This window comes from Megalops cyprinoides, chromosome 11, assembly GCF_013368585.1.
Source record: "Megalops cyprinoides isolate fMegCyp1 chromosome 11, fMegCyp1.pri, whole genome shotgun sequence".
Classification (NCBI taxonomy): Eukaryota; Metazoa; Chordata; class Actinopteri; order Elopiformes; family Megalopidae; genus Megalops; species Megalops cyprinoides.
The window spans coordinates 23,141,738-23,161,421 of record NC_050593.1 but is presented as its reverse complement, the minus strand read 5'-3'; the positions used below and the strand labels follow the sequence as shown (position 1 = coordinate 23,161,421).

The window sequence follows — 19,684 nt, the reverse complement described above, 5'->3', positions numbered from 1 at the left end:
GCACTGTATTACATTTTTGAGTTTACCCATCATATTTGTGTAAGTCAAACTGAGTTGGATGTTTTTAATTTTATCTAACAAAATGGTAATTATTAACAGAATTTCATGGATCTAACTGAAAAAAGGAATGACTGTACAGAATAATACAGAAATGATACTATATCTTATAACAAGATTTGGATTGTTCATTGTTGTTCAGAGATTAAAAGTAAGGTCACAAGGAGAAAATTTTACAAAGACAGTAACATACAAGAAATTTATTATTATTATTTACAGAAATCTATTTGATGAACTTGGTTGTTTACATTCTGTCCATATTGACATGTTTTGTTCTTCATGACTTAATGTTTGTTACTAACAAGATGGTTTTTGAAAAAAATCATTTTAATTCAAATACATCATGTGTTTTATGGCCTATGCCATGCTTTGTGAAATACAATTAATTACATTCATTTAATCATATCTGGCTCAGTGAAAACTCAATATGAAAGTTACACAAGTTAAAAATTAATATGCTTTAAATCAAACATACAGACATCATAGTGCTTGTCTTCCTCACTCGTATCTCTTTGGAACACTGAGCACACAGCAGATTAATCTACCAGTGTCAATGATCCCATTTTTAATATGACGAGAAGAAAAATCTCACGGATTTCGTTTAAATTCAGTAATGTTAGCTCTACAGCTAACTGATGCCACCCTGTGGCTGTATAACCCAACTACTTGGAAAATGTGCAGCACTTCCAGGATTTGATGAAATTGCAAACAATATAAACATTATAATGTCAAATAAATATTTTCCTGAATTCACTGTCAGCTTTCTGAAAGACACTCAATTTGGGCATAGACCACAAGTATTTGAAGCAATGTCCAAACCTAACAAATCAATTCTCCGGTAAAGGAATGCTTATGGGAATGGAAGAAAAAAGGAGTTTGTAAAAACATATGAATACTATTCAGATATTGCTATGAAAATTAAAGCAGTAGTATGAAGACAAATATAAATGGAGGCCATTTTATCATTGAAGCATTATAACTAAATACAGACTATTTTCCTGAATTGAGATTTAAAACACCACACAGTAAAGTGTTATATTTTATTTAAATATGAAATCAAAACATTTTACAAAAATCTGCTTCACACAATGTCATCGCTGAATAAAATAGAAATGGTACAATAATGGTTAAGTTAAACATCTTTTATTTAAGGGATTCAACATTTACAGCATGAATAATTTCTAAACAAATCCACAAGGAAAAAAATACATAGCTGACATAAAATGTCAGAAGGAAACTGTATTTGCATCTGAAGACTCAGTAGGTCGGAGCTTATCCCAGTTTCTGTTGCCCAATGTCGACTGACACTCAAGTAGGTTGCCTGGACAGGACATCCCTCTAGGACAGGATGCTGACCCTAGTCCATCTCATCTCAAAAGCGAGAAAGAAGTGCAGAGAATGTAATGGCAATATAAAGTCTTAGGTTTGACCTTAAGTTACACTGGGGGGTTGAAAATAAAATAGGTGGCGTTTCATACCTCTGCTTAAGACAAGGATCTCAGTCAGTGATGACAGTACAACAGACATTTAATTACTGATGTCATTATTCTATTCATCGGGTCTGTATCCTTAAGTTAAAAATCTGAAATTCTTTACTCCAAAATGGTATGGAAAAAACAACATGCATATTACAATGGCAGGTATTAAAATGCTGAAAAACAGATGCTGAGAAACATAAGCACCCTGATGGTATCCTTTTCCTTCCAGGAAATGACTGTTGTGTATGTTTCACACTGATATCTTCCTCATCAGCCTTCTTTTGTCCTTAACTTGTACTGTTTTCTGAGGCCTGGAAAGTAAAAACAATCATTAGGAACTTTGTTTTCAACCCCCAAAAATCTAGTAGCTTCATCCAAAAGTATGTTTTAAAACAGGAGTTCATGGAAGCTGAGCCATCAATTTCTTTCAGCTGAAAACTTTAATTTTTGAGGGACTTCTAAAATGTGGCTACATAAACTGTGGAAGTCCTATCGAAAAGAAACCCACAGTTGGGTTTTTACCTCAACAGATACAACTATTAATGACTGTCTTTTTATAATGGCAGTCTATCAGGTACATGTTTTCACACCTTTCCAGCACAAGACAAATGGGTGACAGTTTTACTGCCAACTAATTTCCAGGCATTAATTACAGGCTGTGATGGGAGTTTCAATCATTACAGAAGACTGTGAATTTGTACCATTTATAATGGCTAATCAGTTACTTTTCGTTCTTTACCTTTAATGTGTCCGACGCTTTGCGGAGCTCCTTTATAACGGAGGAGAGAGCCTCTGGGTTGATTCCTTGTTCACAGAGGCGAACGCAAATGGAGAGGGACTCCATGTCAAGACCAGTGTTCAGAAGCCTCGATATCTCGAGAAGAACTGTAAATAAACAGGCATGGCTAGTGAGCCACTGAAAACAGGTTTCTTGCAAATTACTGCTCTACAAGTTACCCTGTGTACTGCTAGCTCATCATCTAATAATGACAACAATAAAATGATTCTGGCACTTATCTGTGCTATTGATATTGTTTAATAGATGCGCCTTACGTACGCCTACCTGGCTACAATGCATGAGAAAATAACGTACAGCATGTAACACTGTATTAACATACGATATAACGTTTCGATTACAAACAAGATGGTGAACAGGATCAGCTAGATAATGACTGTCATTTGAATTTCATATAGCTATTTAGTAATATATTTTATTATGATCTCATACTGTGGTTATGCTTACCTTTTTTATCCCACTGTATATTGTGCTATGTGCTCCCCTAACTTAACTAGGCTAGTTCAGACAGCCCAGTTGATCACCACTAAATTATTATTGCTAGCTAAAAGATGCAAGTAATGTCTCAAGTGATACAGCCAGTCAGGCATACTGGCTAACACAAGTAATTAGCTTTGTACCGTTTTACAGAATACTTGCATCCCTGACGGTGTGTGCATGTAGACTCTTTCCATAGCTGACTTAGCAACACTAGCGACACAAATGTGTTATGATAGATTTATTAGGACGCGGGAAAAGACGCGCGCACCTCACACAAGGAAGACAAAATAACACCCATCAGTGCCAGATGTCAAAGTGAGGGTTAGGAAGTGCATTCTTGTGTGATGTGGCTAGGTCGTTAGCTAGCTAACTAGCCGTGCTAGTCTAGAGACTCCGCCACGCCAAATGTAAACTAGCGGCTATCTTACTAGCTAGCGGTTGCTACCTAGCTAAGTTACGTTCATCTTACCATCCATTGTTTCCCGGACAGCGTTCAGATTTGCAGCGCTTGCCATGATCAGTCTGTGCAACAAAGCAAAGTCTTTTCACCGGTTTATCAGTCAAAATGTTATTTTATATTTATAAACCCCAAGAGATGCACCCTTACTCCATCGCTCATTTGGCACTGTCATTCAACATTATTTGAGCGTTGTCAATAAAGCTTTATCGTTTCTTAAAAGGAAGCAAGTCAACGCAGGGCAGCGTTCGAAATCAGGGAGGATCTTCAAAATGATTGGTTACTACGTACTTCCTGGTGGTTCTTATTGGATAGTATGGGTTGAGGGAAAATTAAAACGGACGTTTGAACGACACCGGAGAAGAGTTCTGGCTAGTGGTAGGAGCAGCTGCTGTAAGTATAAATTATGTATTGATTAAGTTAACGATTACATAATTACCTAACGTTATATCATTTCAGTCACTTGTGACTGCATTCGCTCGTTAGTTTTTTGGAGCTGTTACTGGAGTTGTGAAGGATTTTCGTCTCGCTCGTTTCTTTAGAAATACCCATGCAGCTATCGGTTAAGTTTGATCAAATCTAGATAGCTTCTGACTTGTTACAGAGTATTTATTTAGCTCTCTAGTTAGCTTTACAAACTGTATGTTTTTGTGTTCAACCAGGTTCTGAGCTGCTATACGTTAGGACTACTATAGTTAAGTGGTGTCATGGGCGATGTACCTGAAGTTGGGATCACGCCTGAAACACCAGGGCGGCCAGCAATTCTCAACCCTTTCGAAAGTCCTAATGATTACCATCGCCTACACGAATCCGTTGTCGCCAGTCCTTCGGTTTTCAAGTCCTCAAGGACGTCATCTGCTGTAAGTTATCGTGCGGAGAGTTGGATGGTATAGTCATGGCGGGATGTGCAGAAACTACTCACTGATTCAGATTGTAATGTACCTCTAGCATGGTGTGTGTTCACTCGAAATTACATTTGTAGGGTGTCCTGGATAACTCAGATTTTAATTTTAAACGTCATATCAATACGTACAATCCTTGAGAGGGACCTGTTTTTGTTCTGTCTCTAACTTGTTGAAGAGTAAGATCCAGATTGTCTGAGTGCAAAAGTGTTTTAATTGCCAAAAGAAAAAAAGCATTTGTTACATTTTTTCCAAGACATTTGTACATTATTGTTAATTAAACCAGTAACGTTAGAAGCAGAAGGAAGATCATGCAATCAAGCAGACGTTGCTAAGGGTGGCTTGATGCAGGAGACTTAATTACAGTAAGAAATAGTGTTGAGAATAGGTGTGCAGCAGCATTCTGAATGGTGTACTTTTATTTCAGACCCCAGCAAAGTTCAAATGGTCAATAGACGAAATGGCAAGTTTGCTCCCAGTTGAAATTGACCCTGAAGACATTCACCGTCAGTCCCTGTATCTGAGTCAAACCAGGTGAACTTTTGGCTTTATTTTACAATGCCTTAACATTGGCATTGTACTCAGTATGGTTTTTCGCTTGTGTTGTATTGTACCTCACTTGTAAGTCGCTTTGGATAAAAGTGTCCGACAACTGAATAAATGTAAGTGTAAGCCCACAACATGGTTATACATACTAAAAAATTTATTCATCTGTGTGTCATAAAAACCAAACTGCTTTAAAAGAACACCCAAACTACCCATCTATGTTATATGAGCAAGTCATGTAACAGCCACTCTTATGCACTTTTAACCTGTATATGGGCTTCACTTGCATATGTAAGTCCATATGTAACTACAAAATGCCATCAAAATTTGTATGTTCCAAACCACTGTTAAGACTCCATTAAGCTCAAACACCTGAAACATTCATTAAGAATATAGAAAAACAAATTGAAAACTGGACATCAAAAATGACATTAAATTGCCAATATACAGCTAAAATTGGCATAACATACAACTCTCTTTTCAAAAAATGCCTAGGGCTGATGCAGAAATTGAGGAAAAACGACAGTATGCAATTGAACAGGTATGAGCTTAAATTTTCATCTAAAAGATTTTGTGTACAATGTTTACATCTCATCTCTTTATATCTTTGTACAGTTTAAGCTGTAGTCATCAACAGTAGGAATGCCTTCTGGAGAAATGTATCTCAAGTTAGGAGTGTCAAAACAAAAATTCAAAGAATTACGTATTTTTGTGTCTGATCCAGTTCTTCACAAAGGGTACAATTGTACCTTCACCTTGGGCTGCACCAGCAGGCAAACAATCAGCACAAGCTCACCTTGTAAAGAGTAAGTCCAACCAAATTAGAGGTTTGCTGTCATTGTTGAGTTTTGGCTGTTAAAGTTTAATCCTTGCATTGTAGTTTAAAATCAGTATTCTTTTAACAAATGTTAAATATTTCTTGACTGTTCAACATCCGGGTTTATCAAATGTGAATGTTTGAAAAAAGATGTTTGTCTTGTGTCAAACAGCTATGTGAAATTATGCTTTTTAGGTACCCTCTCCCCTGGGATCCCAGAGGAGGATGTTCCAACTGGAAAATGCAGTGGTTTGTATTGTAGTTTCATTACATCGAAACATTTTCATACCCATTGTCCAGAGAAGTTACCTGAGTGAGGTTGCCATTATTCACCTGAAAATTCAGAAATTACCTGTGGCTGGTTTTCAGTTGTCATTTTACATGTATATCAACTTGGGACTTGTATATATTCTGGAAAAAGCCTAGACTGTATTTTTCCCATAAAAAATATTTGTTTTGTTGGATGTACCAAAAAGTCTTCTGCTTTGTGGTGCTCACAGATTGGTTTGGTATGTGCAGTAACTTTTCCTTGGGAATTACCATTTAATTGGGAGCATTTTTGTTGATTAGCAAAATTTTTATTTACTTACTGAAATCTGACAAAGTAATAATGATTTTTTTTCTTTTTTATTGCAGCTGCCTGTCAAACTACACTTTCTTTACCCGTGGATTTCAATCTGGAAAAAGTATTAGGCAAGTATGAACAGATGCCCAGCTTTAATGGTGTATTGTGGACTGCCACTTAATTACATGGGTTTTTGTCTGATGTGCCAAAAGGTGACTACTACAAGATGGACGAAGTTTCAGATCAAGTTCAGGAGAGCTTGAGCTCTTCCTCTCTACGACGGAAGCTCTTCCTGGATGGGATTGGCAGCGGATCGGAGTCGTCCACCCCCTCCAGCCCAGACCGGAGCCCCCAGGAGGTGGAACATAGGAGCAGTGAGGTGCTGTGTCCAGTCAGTGTGTCCCCGCTGCAGAGCGGCATGGCAGCATTAACACCCACCTCCGTGAGTTCACTGTCTAACGTCACTTTTGCTATACTAATATGAATGAGGGAAATGAGCGTAGTGATTTCAGATGAAAGGGCGCTATATTTGCATGTGAATTATGCAAGTCTTTATTTGAAGATCTTTCTTTTCCTTTTAGGGACAATTTTCCTCAAGTCCAATTCAAGGCAGAGGTAGAGCCTACAGTTTGGGCAGTGTGACCAGTCCATTGTTCCCTGAAAAGTCATCCCCTGGTTTTAAGTCTCCCAAACTTTCTCCCATTGTTCTTCAGTACGTGGAAACACCTGTGTCAGGTGGGTTTGTTATGGAGAGGGCAATTAATTATTTTCCAAAATAGGAATAATTTGGGTTTTATAACTGTGGGGAGTAAGGGATGCTGGCCGGTGCTTGCTAATTCAAGATATGTTTGCTTGTTGGTGTTTACCATCACAGGTTTTTCTAATGAATTTATTATTTTATTTAAGATGGGTGAAATTAGTGATGTGGACTGAACCAATTTTCCCTTTCACAGGGGAGAGGAAGAGGCTAAGCTTTGTGACACCTGATGGAATGGCGCTGGGGAGCTCCAACGCTGAAAACAACCACTGCACCGAGAGTCCATATGTGGAGGGCTGCTCACCCATCAAAAGCTGTTCCCCTATCCGAGCCACAGGTCGAGGCTGGGTGCATCCTCATCACAGAGCATCCCTTTTAGAACTGTCCCCAACCTTCAGCCCTGCTTCTGAAAGAAAAGACAATCACCGTCAAACCAACTCTCTACCAGCAATGGAAATGGACACCTGTTCGGCTCTGCTGGGGTCCTTGTCTGGAAACTGTGAAACTGCCTCTGAAAATACAGCGAGGCTATGTGATGACGAGGTTGCTCTGCCTGACCTGATACCAATGGAGGAGACCAGGGACAACAGTGCGGTGAATATGGCTGAGCCGTCGGAAAGCCAGGAGGACTATTGGGCAAAGGAGGCGGTTGACGGGACCCCAGTTCGACTGACCAGCTCCAGGACGGGGAGCATGCTGAACGTGGAGAATTCCAACATGTTCGTGTCACTGCTGGCCGAGGGCAGCACCATGCCCTATGATAACAGCATGCAGGTCTGTATGCTTTTAATGCACTAGATTTTGTTCAAGAGGTGGTTGGCCTTCTAATGGACTAATTTGTAATTCTTCAGAACCTTACGGCATCTTCTTATCATTCAGATGGTTTCCCTTTATGATGTTCTTTATGTATTTCAAAGCAGAATCTATTTTGTTTTTCCAAGATCAGTTGTGTTCTGACTCACTGTTGTTTATGTCCAGGTGGACAGTGGTTATAACACGTACTCAGTTGGTACAAACAGCACCATGGATGGAGTCAGTTCAGACAGCCAGACAAAGGAGTCACTGGATCCACATGGGCCAGAGGAAACCTTTCTGTACAATAAGACTCAACACATTAAATCAAAGGTAACCTATAGAGAGAAAAATGATTAATGTAAATTTTGTACTGCAATTGACTACCGCACAAGGGTTAAGGCACTGGTTAGTAGTATAGTGTTGCTGTACCACACTATGAGTGCACAAAGGAACATGATGCTACTTCATTTGAAATCATCTGGCACTCCTTGTTTTGTTTTCCAGATGTTAAATCTACACCACTGTTAATGAAGGGGATGCACACACACCTACCTCCCCTTGGAAGCTTAAGATGAATCCACAAACAAGCTTCTGTGATGGTGATGCACTCATGTAAACTAGAAGTAGGAGATATTGAATACTAATACTTCATACTTGCACAAATTACACTATTATTGTTTCTATAGTAATAGTATTCAATATTCTTACTTGGTTAGCATGAATTATGGACTATCAAACTTGACTTATTCTAGAATGGTTTTATTAAGTGGTTTGAACTTAAAACATTGCATTAATAGCATTAATGGACAGTAAAACATTTAATGAGACTTAAGTACTGTATATTGTGAATGTATGCATATTTTTTAATACAGAAAGGAATGCTCCATTATGAGGACTACTGTGAAGCTGTGTTGCAGTTTAAAATAAATGTTTTTTGATTTGGTATTTAAGTTTGATCTTTGTAAACTCTTGCAACATTTTTGGCAGTGTTTATCTTTTACAAGTAAAAGTGTTTAAAACGATGTGCAGATACATATTCTGTACTTGTGTAGCCTATATGATGTGTCTATACTTGCCTTTTTGTTTTAGAAGCTATCCAAATCTTGGCTTTATTCTGCACTTTTACACTTAATAAATGGTTAAGCAAAACATTCTTAGTTTGTATTTGCAAAAGTGTATGCAGTCTTTTGGAGAAAGGTCATCCTCTTCACCACTGCAGCTTAAGTGCCAATAAAGGTTACTGCTGCATTATTTGTAAGACTTGACAGCCTAAATACAATTTAGATGGATGAAGAAAAGCAATAAAACATTTCTGGAGTCCAACAGGTAAATGACATGGCTACGTAAATGCATAGTGGACCTGATTTATTCATACATCAGACTGATTTAAAAGGATTAAACAGAAGCAATGCAAGTCTGCAGTAGAATCGTTATATTGTGCATGAAAACATAAGGTTGAATACCACCACCAAATGGCAACTTTACAAATGTTTTTTTTACCCTGTTTCCATGCACATTGAGTATCTAAAAATAAAGTTCTGTGAAGGTGATCTGTCCTGCATTATGTTATCTAGAATCTTTGGTAAGGTTCCAAATGATTCTAACATTTAGATGCTGGACAGATCACCTGGCATTCTTCCCTTATCTATATTTAAAGACCACAGCTAAAAGCATGTAGTCTAAAATAAGCAAAGTATCTCAAATCAGTGAAAAATTTTCACAAATTTATGCATATCTTTGACTTGCTCCAACCTGTCTTTCAAGGCTATGGCAAAAGTGAAAATACTAGCATCTGGTTGCAGTATCATTCCCTATTACCCACTAAAGCACACATTTCATATGCACATCCACACCAAATGATTCAGTCGACAGAAAACCTGTGTCGCCATCGAGTAGAGTGAAATGCCCTTCCCAGAACTCCCACTGTTGAGTAGCACTGTTCTGTGTAATAAATTATATTGCTTATCTAGCACAGTGGAAAATGAAAAGGTACTAACAACAGAATCATGAACCTCCCATAAGGAATAAATGTGTGCAACAATCAGGGCTGAAATGCATGTAAATATGCATTGACTGTACCCCACATTCACAATTTGAGCAAAGGATGGGTAAGAGTTACAGGCTGGATTCCATACAAATATTAAAACAATGTATTTTGTATTCATGAGAACATTAACACCTGGAAATGAAATGACAGCACTGGAAACAAATCTAGAACTTACATTATGGAACCAGACTGGCATAGGTACTCATGTAGGCATAAAAAGCACATCATACTGCCTCAGAAATTCAGTTCATAAAATACGAGGCTGAGGCATGCTCCTGCTGTCTAACACTTCTCTTAATTCCAAAAATGCAATAAATCATTGTTAGCATTGACTAATACATATTGGATCATCATAAGAAGTGACTACATTCAAGTACTATTTAGGCTTACATAAAAATTATACCTAAAGAACTGAAAGGCTTCTGTTATTTTCAATTATACGCATCAGTATCAAACATTTCCCATGACATAAATATCCATAAAAATGTTTCAGATGAATGTCTCATGTAAAGATGTTAACGTTTTTCAGAGGGTGAGCGGGGAATGGTGAGCCACTCATTTTAGCGGTCAAGTTTGGCCTTCTTTGCTTCTGGTTCACCCTCAGGTATGGCAACGCTGACCCCTGGAATCTGGAACAGTGACATCAATTTGGATTGTAAGTCACGATTATAAATTATTATTACAATAGTTTGATGTAGATAACCAGGTCATGGAGTGCCAGAGATGCCTCTGATTTTAGTTCCATCAAACTTTTAATTACATGATTGGATAAATTAAAGCAGGTGACTATGTGCTTGAGGTTCTTAGTATTTCACTATAGAGGGGGATTGGAAATGCCATAGGACGTTGGCACTCCAGGAACTGAGTTGCCTTTTCCTAGTCTATGTAATATATATGTTTCTAACTACCACTGAATTCCAGACAAAGCTGGAAACCAAGGAAAAGTTCTATGTAAAGTACTGTGATTTAACAAGTGTCAAACAACAGGAATATGTACACACGATAAATTGACATAATACATACAGCAAATCTATACTGACAAGTAACATGTTTCAATTAAGACAGACTATGCAACAACCTATGCATAATTCAAGCTCATGGCACCTAAAATAAAATTATAAACCACTGGAAATAAGCAGATGGATTTAGCTGCATGTACCAAGCCTTAACAAATTGGCCTTATTCATGTCATTTCTGTGGTCCTTGCTAGTCATGTCCAACTAGAACACACAGTGTTTAATTTCATCATATTCATAAAGTTATCCCAGACAACTTGGAAAAATACAATTTATACATACTGTACATATATTATGAAATAATATGTTACAAATGGTGGGGTGTCCTTGTAATATATTTTCAGAGATATAATTTAGGCGTACTTCTACACGCATAGCAATCAATCTACATTATTGTTAAGTGGGAAAAACACTTACCACTGGTTCTATAAGAGCCATTCTTATTTTCTGATGCTGAATGTTAGAGGAGTCCAGGCTGATGGTCACTTTCACTTTGTCAAACATGTGGAAAGTATGATCTTCCACTGTCAGAGTGGGTGCCTGAAGATATTTTAAATGCATTTTTTAAAGGGAGCAACAAAGATATTCCAAAATGTATACTTACTCAAAAAAATGAAAAGACCTTAAATTTTCTTTTCACACTTTATGACCTATTCTTCACTTTAGAATTTTCAACGATCCAGTTGTAAAAATGTATGTTCATGAAACAAGTCTGTTACTAGCAAAGAAATGTGAACAGCAAAAAACATACATGACTAAATAACATTTTACTAAAATATGCATGGCTCACATTGGGAAATACCAACAATTAAGACAAGGACAAAATGTAAGAAAATGCATCAATATAAACAAAAGTAGCTACCTCCTCATTGAAGATCAGAAGAGGACTGGGTTTGTCTTTATTCTCAAAAAACACAGTGCCCTCTAGGCCAAACTTTGGGATGAGAATGATGATGGCATTCTTCCTCACAAAGAGAATGAAGCCATCTTCGTTAAGAATGCCTCTGTTCTTGAAAAACAGCTGAAAAATAAAACAAGCAGGGAAAACTGAAGTATGAACACACTCTAATACTTTACCCAGCATAGAAGAAATAAAAAATGTAATTAACAATTAACTATACAAATAAGTAAGTGTTTAATTGTCAGTTTCAATATCTATCTACACTTTGCACATACTTATAATGCATCTCTTGCGACAATGCTGCAGTTTCCATAAGAGTACCTGTGTGTGGAAGGCAACAGAGGCCCTCTGTGCATACTGAGCCATCTTGTGTCTATAGTTAAGGTTATTACAGAGAGCCGACTGCTTGTGTTTGTCCATCAGGTCAGGGTACGTGCAGTCTGCTCCTATAGCCACCGCCAGCAGGCGGTGCACTATAATGTCAGCATACCTGAGAGGTGGACATGTTAGGAAAGACATATTCAGACATTCAGACTCAAAACCATTCACACAGTATGAGCTAAGAAGTAACAGGAACAATTTCACAACAGACTCATATGAAATAATATTCTGATGTGCTTGTCTTCTCTTCAAGCCCAGAGCTTGAAACGTCCTGATTTGCAAAGCACCTGTGGTCAAAGCTTTCAGGAGAAAGGGGAAACTGCACTAGCTGTCTTCCTGGCCTATTTCCTGCCATCTGAGCTACGAAGCCTTGGACTCACCTCCTGATGGGCGATGTGAAGTGGGTGTAGATAGGGGAGGCCAGGCCATAGTGGTGGAAGTCGCTGTCCATGCCAGAGCAGAAATATACAGCCTGCATCATGCAGCGGGTGGCGAGGATCCTCAGCAGGGTGTTGAAGTAGGCAAAACCGTCCACCTTGGCCTCATCCAGTGAATCTGCAAGGGCCTTTGCTGAATCGGTCCGAATGACAAGGCCCTGAGGGTAGAAAAGGCTCTGATTGAAGCCCTGAGTCTCTATCTGGTGGTTACGCTCTGTTTCAATTGCTGTAACGCCTCAATATTTATTACTCAATCCATATAAACTACTAAATTATAATACTTAATAAGGCATGGCAATTTCAATATTTTATGCTAAGATTAAAGACAAAAAAGCAAAACTGTTGGATAACCTTAGTAATGTGTCTCATGGAAAGGGATAATACAGAGGAGAGTGCAGTCAGCCAGTGTTACTGTTATGTGTGTCATTGTATGTCAGCTTTCTCCAATATGCTGTGGGAATTTCTGCACATAAAGAGAAATATGAGCCTGATAGCTGACCTGCTTATAAAGTAACACGATTTGGTTGAGTCTGTTGCAAAACAAAATGAACCACAGCAGTGCAAACGTACTTTAGAATTGGCTGCCTTGTTCAGAATGTCATAGTTAGACGGAGGTGGTGCTGGATGTTTCCTGAGAAGCGCACACTCTGAAAACTCATCGTATATCTTCTGTGCTACAGAAATGTTTGCCAGCAACATGAATTCTTCAACCATGGAGTTTGTCTCCCTGTGAGAAAAATTACAAAGATTACAAAAATAATCAACCTAAACGAACACAGACTTTCAACATTCTTAAATGGGTTAACAGCAAAGCAAAACTAACATGTATATTTCATGAGTCACAGTCACACATGTGTACTGATGTAGTTAACATCTGTATTGATAAAGCACATGGAAAAGATATCATGAAGTATGCAGGCAGCTCTGATACTCACTTAAGCTCTTTGGTTTGGAGATCAATCGGGTCATGGGTCTCACTGTCAATGTGGAATCGCACCTCTGGGGAGGAAAGGGTCAGTGCCCTGAAAGAACAGCAACAAATCAGATTGATTATTAAAAGATACAAGTGCAATACAGGTAATAGTGTGAAATACAAATTAAGTATAACCCAGTTAAAGGAATCATTAAAATGTTTACTGTAGAATCTACAAATTTCTGTTCTAATCAGGAAAGAGAAAAATTCCAAGCAAGTAAAAAAGGTCCAATTCCAAAAGGCATTTAATAATTATATGCAACTGTGGTGAGCGTGTTGCCTTACCCGTTTTCAATTCTTTTCTTCTTTAGGATCTTTGCTAGTTTGTTTAACCCACGTAAGCTCTTGGTGATGTCATCATTCATGCTGGTGTCATCTATTCTCATCTGGGCCTCCGCGTATGTAAGAGAGGCCTGCAACAATGATTAATCATTCTGTACCCATCTTTTGACAATGGCAAAACAAAATGTATGGAGAAACAGCATATACACTTCCTTACCTTGGAGTTTATAACACTTTTGGTGAACCGAGTGTTGAGAATTTCAGCATTGTGGTTCATTTCCCATATGCAAGAAAACGCCAACCTGAACAGGAAGAATTTTCAGAAATAATTTTGTACAGTACAAAGCGTTCAGATGTGACATAAGAGGAAAGCATCAACAACTGCTGATCATAAGTACTCTTTTTTTACCTGTCTACATTGGACCTCAGAGAGCAGAGGTTGGAGCTCAGCAGTTCAGGAACCATATCAATTCTCTATGGAACACAAACATTTCAACAGGTAACACTTAGGGAAGGTGAACAAGTGCTGTGAAGAAGTACTTCGGGGTCTGAAGGCAGCAAACACCAGCTGCACAAGAAGGCTCATGCTTCCAAAAAACTGCATTACTGAGCAATATTTCATTTTTACCTTTTCACACAGGTACACAGTGGTGCCCCTGCTTGCAGCCTCTTGATCCAGAGCATTTCCAGGGCGGATGAAATGACTGACATCTGCTATGTGGACACCAACCTGGAATGTATAAAGACAGCCTTCTGAGAGAGTGACATGGAGAGACTTTTAAATATACAACTGTATATGCTTATATACAGATAATTAACACATAACTACATAAGGGTAAACACATACAATCCAATCAAGACAATGTGTGGAATTTTCACAAATGACACACAACACTACCTCTAGATTTCCGTTCTCCAGGTCTCGACAATGAAGCGCATCGTCAATATCTGTACATCCTGGAGGATCCACACTGCACACACATAGGTGTCTCAAATCAATGCGGTTTTTCATATCCTAGAGGAGTAAAACAAGTGTCTCAATAAAAGAAAACATAGTTGGGTAACCAGGGTAGCATACCATTTTATAAGGGGAGACTAGGATCTTGATGAACCTGTTTCATGAAGTAGAACAAATAAGTACTGCAAGATAAAAGTAACACTTCACCTTTTAGAAATACATGAGAACAATTAAAACAGTCACAAAGGTTAATTTGTCTTCCATTTGTAAAATTGTTGCCACAACATATTCATTTGCATTTTATTAAATTACCACCACTACATACAGTATATGTCACTTCAGTTTGATTCATTATGAAATGTTTTCATCATTACTCATTATCTCAGTCTTAAAAAACCTTTCGTCATTACTCATGATCTTATTCACCTCCTCTGTGATGCTCCACGGCATCTTGGGTAGAAAACTGAGAACAGCTTGAGAAAAGGCCTGGTGTGGAACGTCGTGTTCCAGAAGCAGCACTTCAGTCTCTGTCTCTTTGTCTCCAGCACTCCCCAAGTTCCTCACAAAATGGCCCTGAAGCATGGAAAAGAAAAACATATGTCCCATAGTAGACAGGAGACATTGCTTTGAAATCACTTGATTGTGTCTGTGTACAAGAAACACTTTATTTACTTTGGTATGTATGTCTTACATTTGGGTATCTGGAATGCTTGGGCCATCCGTCAATAGCAACCATGATCCTCTGTCCCTCCAGGGCAGCAGCTTGCCGGGTCTCTATTCGGATCCTGGGGATTCTGCGGTCAGCAGGGGTAAATAAGTGTCTTGTTGCCTGTATGGAAATTGGGATTAAAAACATGTCAGAAGTCATTTGGGGCAAGCATACTTAGAAATGCAATGGTTTTGTTTGAATATTTTCATTTCCCTGAGCGCAGAGTATATCCCACATTACCTCTTTAATCTGTGATTTAGATAGCATCCCACAGAACGGCCTCCAGTTCCGCTTTATGATGCCCACCACCTTCCCAGTGGGTTTCAGCATCGCCTCATTGGCTTCACACTTCAGCTGAAAAGAAAGTACAAAATAGCCGTATGAGCTTGTCAGTTTTTTTACTTCTGTCCATAGCCTACACCATTCATCTATTAATCATAAAACTGTTCCCTCATAATTATACTCAGTTATCATTTCTTGTCATGATAAATCTGCGCTGCACATAGAAATCTGTGTTTGCTGTCAGAAGAAATCAAGCACAACTGAAGGACAAATTAACAAGTAATAACGTGATGTCAACTGCCAAAACACATCTTTATCCTAATTCCAGAACCACACCACCACGAGTCAAAACAAATTCCACTGAATTGCAACTCAAACACATTTGAAATTTCATTCTTGTTACAGGTACAGATCTTGAATCTTTTGTATACACAGTACAGTATACATACACATAAACTCAATTTTCAGCTCACAGTATTCTGCACAATAAACTTAGGAGTTGAAACAAAGCAAGAAACCAATGAGACCTAACTGCACTGTGATTTCATCAGAAAATTCAGCCTTTAAAGTACTATAACTATTATTTCATACTACAGTTTGCTAACCATATTTTCTGCCTCCTCTTCCTTGTCATCCTCCTTTGGACCCTCGTCTTGCAGCACAACAGAGGAGGGTGCCACCCACTGGTCCCGTGACAGAAGTTCCACAGCCACCACGTCTTGGTGCACCGCCCGATTCAGGTTCTGCAGGCCTTGGATCAGAACCTGAGATGCACAGCAGTGGACTGTATAGCACCAGAGAGTACAAGAAGCACAGGAAGGTAGAAAGCTCCATCTGCGGCTAATCATTACCTCTTGGCATAAAAAAACTGTGTCTTGAATCAGTTTGAAATAAAGGATGTTCGCAGTTACACAGACTTCACTACCAATGAAATGCAAACACATGCCATCACAGCATGTTTTACTGTCAGTACCTCAAATGTTCTCATTTGAGGCAATGGTTGTACACTGTTGTCTTTTTACCAGAGTAATACTTGCCTCTGTGCTTTCCTCGCCTTCGCCATGGACAAAGACAGTGGCCTCAAGGTAGTTGTCTCTGCTTGCGCGGAAGGTACCCTGCAGGAAGCCGCCGCTCTTGATCCCCGCCTGTATCCGGGAGAGAGGCAGGTGCTCCGGGAAAAGAAGCTTGCTGGTCGTGATTTCATTCTGCGGCAGGTGACAGGAACACAACGGCGATGAGCATTCAGAATCAGGTGAAATTCAAAACGAGATGTGCGGTGTTGAGGTTTTGCGCTCCACAATTTTGCATGCCGAGGTAACCTGCGAGAACACGAGGTACGCACCTGGTCGTCTGAAGTCAGCGCAAGACGGTCCACCAGTTCAGGATTGGCTATTAAACTTTTGATGTACTCTTCACCTGCAGGTGTCAAAAGCAAATGAGCCAGGATGAAGGCGTCTGTGTCACATTCTTCAGAAGAGACAAATACTTCAACCATGGATTAATGCTTCATCAGATTTCTCACATTTGTACGCGACCAGGCCACTCTCTTCTGCTTTCTCCTTATTCGCCCGGTCATTCGTCAGTAAAACTATTTTCAGTTCTTCTGCTTTTGGAGCATTTTTCAGGTGTTCGCTGTACCACTTAGCTGCCACACGGATCGCTCTGTCATTCCGATCATTGGCACTTTCTGCCTGCTCCCGTTCTATGAATGTTTCCCTGCAGGAGCAAATAAACAGTTCATGATAATCCATGCTTCTTCTTGAAAAATGTTTATTATATGCCTATTTGCAGATCACAGCTGCAAGAGACACTCAGCTGCCTGCCAGCATAGTAGAGAACATTTCTGTATCTGCAGACAATCTTCCTGCACCATGGTTCAGTACGATACCACCATAGCAAGATTTTGCACTGTATGAATGCAATCTTGAGAGCTATGAATGGTTAAGCCATGATTTTATAATGGGCAATAGACACATATTTTTCCATTAAAGTACATGGGACAATTGCCATTAGCTAAAGAGGACAATGACCTTGTAGAAATGCCTGTAGATGCCTGCTGCAAAAATGTATTAATTGCCCCCAAAAAAACACTTGATTTTCCAATGACTTTACTATAATTTTGTTTCCAAAGCACGTAGACCGCTTGGTTGGCATTACCTGTGGTGTTCATTAGTAAAAGTGTAAAAATGTTTCTCCTTATCATGGATGACATCTTTCATTCTCTTGTAGACTGGAGCGCTCCTGTGTCTGACTTCCTGCAGAACTGTCTGAAGAATGATCACATTCCTGATCAACGGGTCCTCCAGAATATCGATCTGGTGTTAAAAAAAAAAAAACAGACAGGTCGTATTATATAATCGAACGTGAAATCTCTTCGTGTGAAATTTGCTGGGGACATTTATCAGCAAAACATCACAACCCCTTGGAGACACACATTGTCATTCAAACACACTTTGTAAGCATAAACTAGATCAGAAAGGCAGAACATTGACCATATGTGACAATTAAAATCTTGAACTACTACGTGGGCGACTAGCAGAATGTCTTAAATCGCGTTGCTCCCGAACAAAGTGTCTATGCATAAAGAATGTCCAGTCGTTATTGAGACAATTTACTACTGTTATCTACAGTTAGCTTGCTGTGAGTCGAGCGAGCTTGTGACAAATGCCGATGACTATATTATGTTACTCTTGCTAGGTAATTCACACACTGTAAAAGTCAGCTAGCTATGTACAACATACGAGAAACGGTAAGTACCTGATGTAACACCACGTTTGTATCGGGAATGAGGTAGTGGGGGGATGATAACAAGTTGCTTTCAATACAAGCATCTTGCTGCAGCACGGTAGAATCCTGCTTGCACTCAACACAAAATTCGCTTCCACACCAAATGTCATCTCTCAGGTAATGTTCCCGGACTATCTTCATTACCCCTCCCGACCGGGTCTTTTTTACGAAGGTTTTGGATTTTAACATGTTTCAGGTCAGAGCTACTCCAAACTAGACTGCATTCAGACAACTTCCCTCTCGAATACAATCCACAGCAGCACCCTGCCCCACTCCCACGTGCCGGCAGATGGACAACTGGTGCTTTCACTGAGTTTTATTGTGCTTTTTGTTTGTCCTTATTGCTGCATCAACACTTCAATTTTTATTCAACCATCTTATCTCCCGATGGTATTCCATTAAGCTAGCTAGCTGTATTCAATAATCCTATGCTCACATTTAGAAAGCATGTCTGGTCTGTAAACGCGTCGTCTCCGTTTGCCAAACCCAGCGAAGCCCAATAGCAGGCCAGCTATCAACTAACTTGCAGCTCAAGACTTCTCACAGTAAGAGAAAGGTAGGTGTATCGTTCAGTAGCGCTCCTAGAGTTTGGGCTGAAAAGGTGCACATGTGGATGTTTGTCTTAACACCGCTTACAGTTCGATATTCCGTGGATGACGCCATTTTTTATTAAATATTAATTTAAGGATCATATTGAAGGTCGCACAAATGTTCCTCCAATAAGCCTAAACCCTTAGATTATTCTTCAGTGCATATGGACTCTGAAATATGAGGAAAGCTGTGAGGCATTCCAAAACACAATCAATTAAGTAAATTTTCATAACACTGGGTTTGTATCATCTGTGTGTGTGTTTTCGTGTTTGCTCTATATGTAAATATAGGTTTCCACCCTGCACAATATAGGCTGCGATTGTGTTTATGAATATCCAGATATATGTGTGCCCTGTACATAATTAGGAGATTTATGGAAAGAATGACCTAATACCAGTTCATTCTCACATGGCCTATGCAAATGAGTTTTGAATGAATAACTGCTGTACCATTAATTGATTGTTTGATTGGTCAATGGATTATTTATTGATTTGTTGATTGAAATACGTGTTCTTGGTGTGCAAATAAATATACCGATATTTCACAGCAAGCCAGCATGCAGAAAGCAAACATCATTCTCATTTATCATAATTCTCATCATACACAATGGATCCTTATTACATTTAAGTCACAGCCTATGTAGATTTGTGTGAGTGTGTGTGTACTACAT

The 19,684-nt window shown here is 39.0% G+C and overlaps 3 protein-coding genes across 3 annotated transcripts; 1 reads left to right on the top strand and 2 right to left on the bottom strand.

Annotated features, from left to right (window-relative positions):
- Window positions 1-1,263: 1,263 nt before the first annotated feature.
- On the bottom strand, window positions 1,264-3,467 carry mzt1 (mitotic spindle organizing protein 1). The gene is made up of 3 exons (XM_036541320.1): window positions 3,281-3,467; window positions 2,275-2,420; window positions 1,264-1,846 (listed from the first exon to the last, which is right to left on the bottom strand). Exons 1-3 carry the CDS (start codon window positions 3,324-3,326, stop codon window positions 1,823-1,825), a joined length of 216 nt encoding a protein of 71 aa, XP_036397213.1. The 5' UTR covers window positions 3,327-3,467; the 3' UTR covers window positions 1,264-1,822.
- Window positions 3,468-3,628: 161 nt separating this feature from the next.
- bora (bora aurora kinase A activator) lies at window positions 3,629-8,232 on the top strand. The gene is made up of 12 exons (XM_036539983.1): window positions 3,629-3,661; window positions 3,931-4,128; window positions 4,598-4,704; window positions 5,212-5,257; window positions 5,441-5,522; window positions 5,729-5,782; window positions 6,170-6,226; window positions 6,311-6,540; window positions 6,680-6,833; window positions 7,052-7,629; window positions 7,834-7,980; window positions 8,155-8,232. The coding sequence occupies exons 2-12, from the start codon at window positions 3,976-3,978 to the stop codon at window positions 8,176-8,178; spliced, it is 1,632 nt and encodes a 543-aa protein (XP_036395876.1). The 5' UTR covers window positions 3,629-3,661; window positions 3,931-3,975; the 3' UTR covers window positions 8,179-8,232.
- A 1,889-nt stretch (window positions 8,233-10,121) lies between these two features.
- dis3 (DIS3 exosome endoribonuclease and 3'-5' exoribonuclease) lies at window positions 10,122-18,687 on the bottom strand. The gene is made up of 21 exons (XM_036540706.1): window positions 18,394-18,687; window positions 17,794-17,951; window positions 17,159-17,352; window positions 16,979-17,052; window positions 16,674-16,841; window positions 16,242-16,400; window positions 15,595-15,708; window positions 15,337-15,474; window positions 15,072-15,218; window positions 14,586-14,702; window positions 14,316-14,417; window positions 14,097-14,161; window positions 13,905-13,989; window positions 13,691-13,818; window positions 13,368-13,454; window positions 13,003-13,159; window positions 12,376-12,590; window positions 11,936-12,104; window positions 11,576-11,734; window positions 11,131-11,253; window positions 10,122-10,326 (listed from the first exon to the last, which is right to left on the bottom strand). Exons 1-21 carry the CDS (start codon window positions 18,610-18,612, stop codon window positions 10,258-10,260), a joined length of 2,847 nt encoding a protein of 948 aa, XP_036396599.1. The 5' UTR covers window positions 18,613-18,687; the 3' UTR covers window positions 10,122-10,257.
- Between the last annotated feature and the right edge of the window lie 997 nt (window positions 18,688-19,684).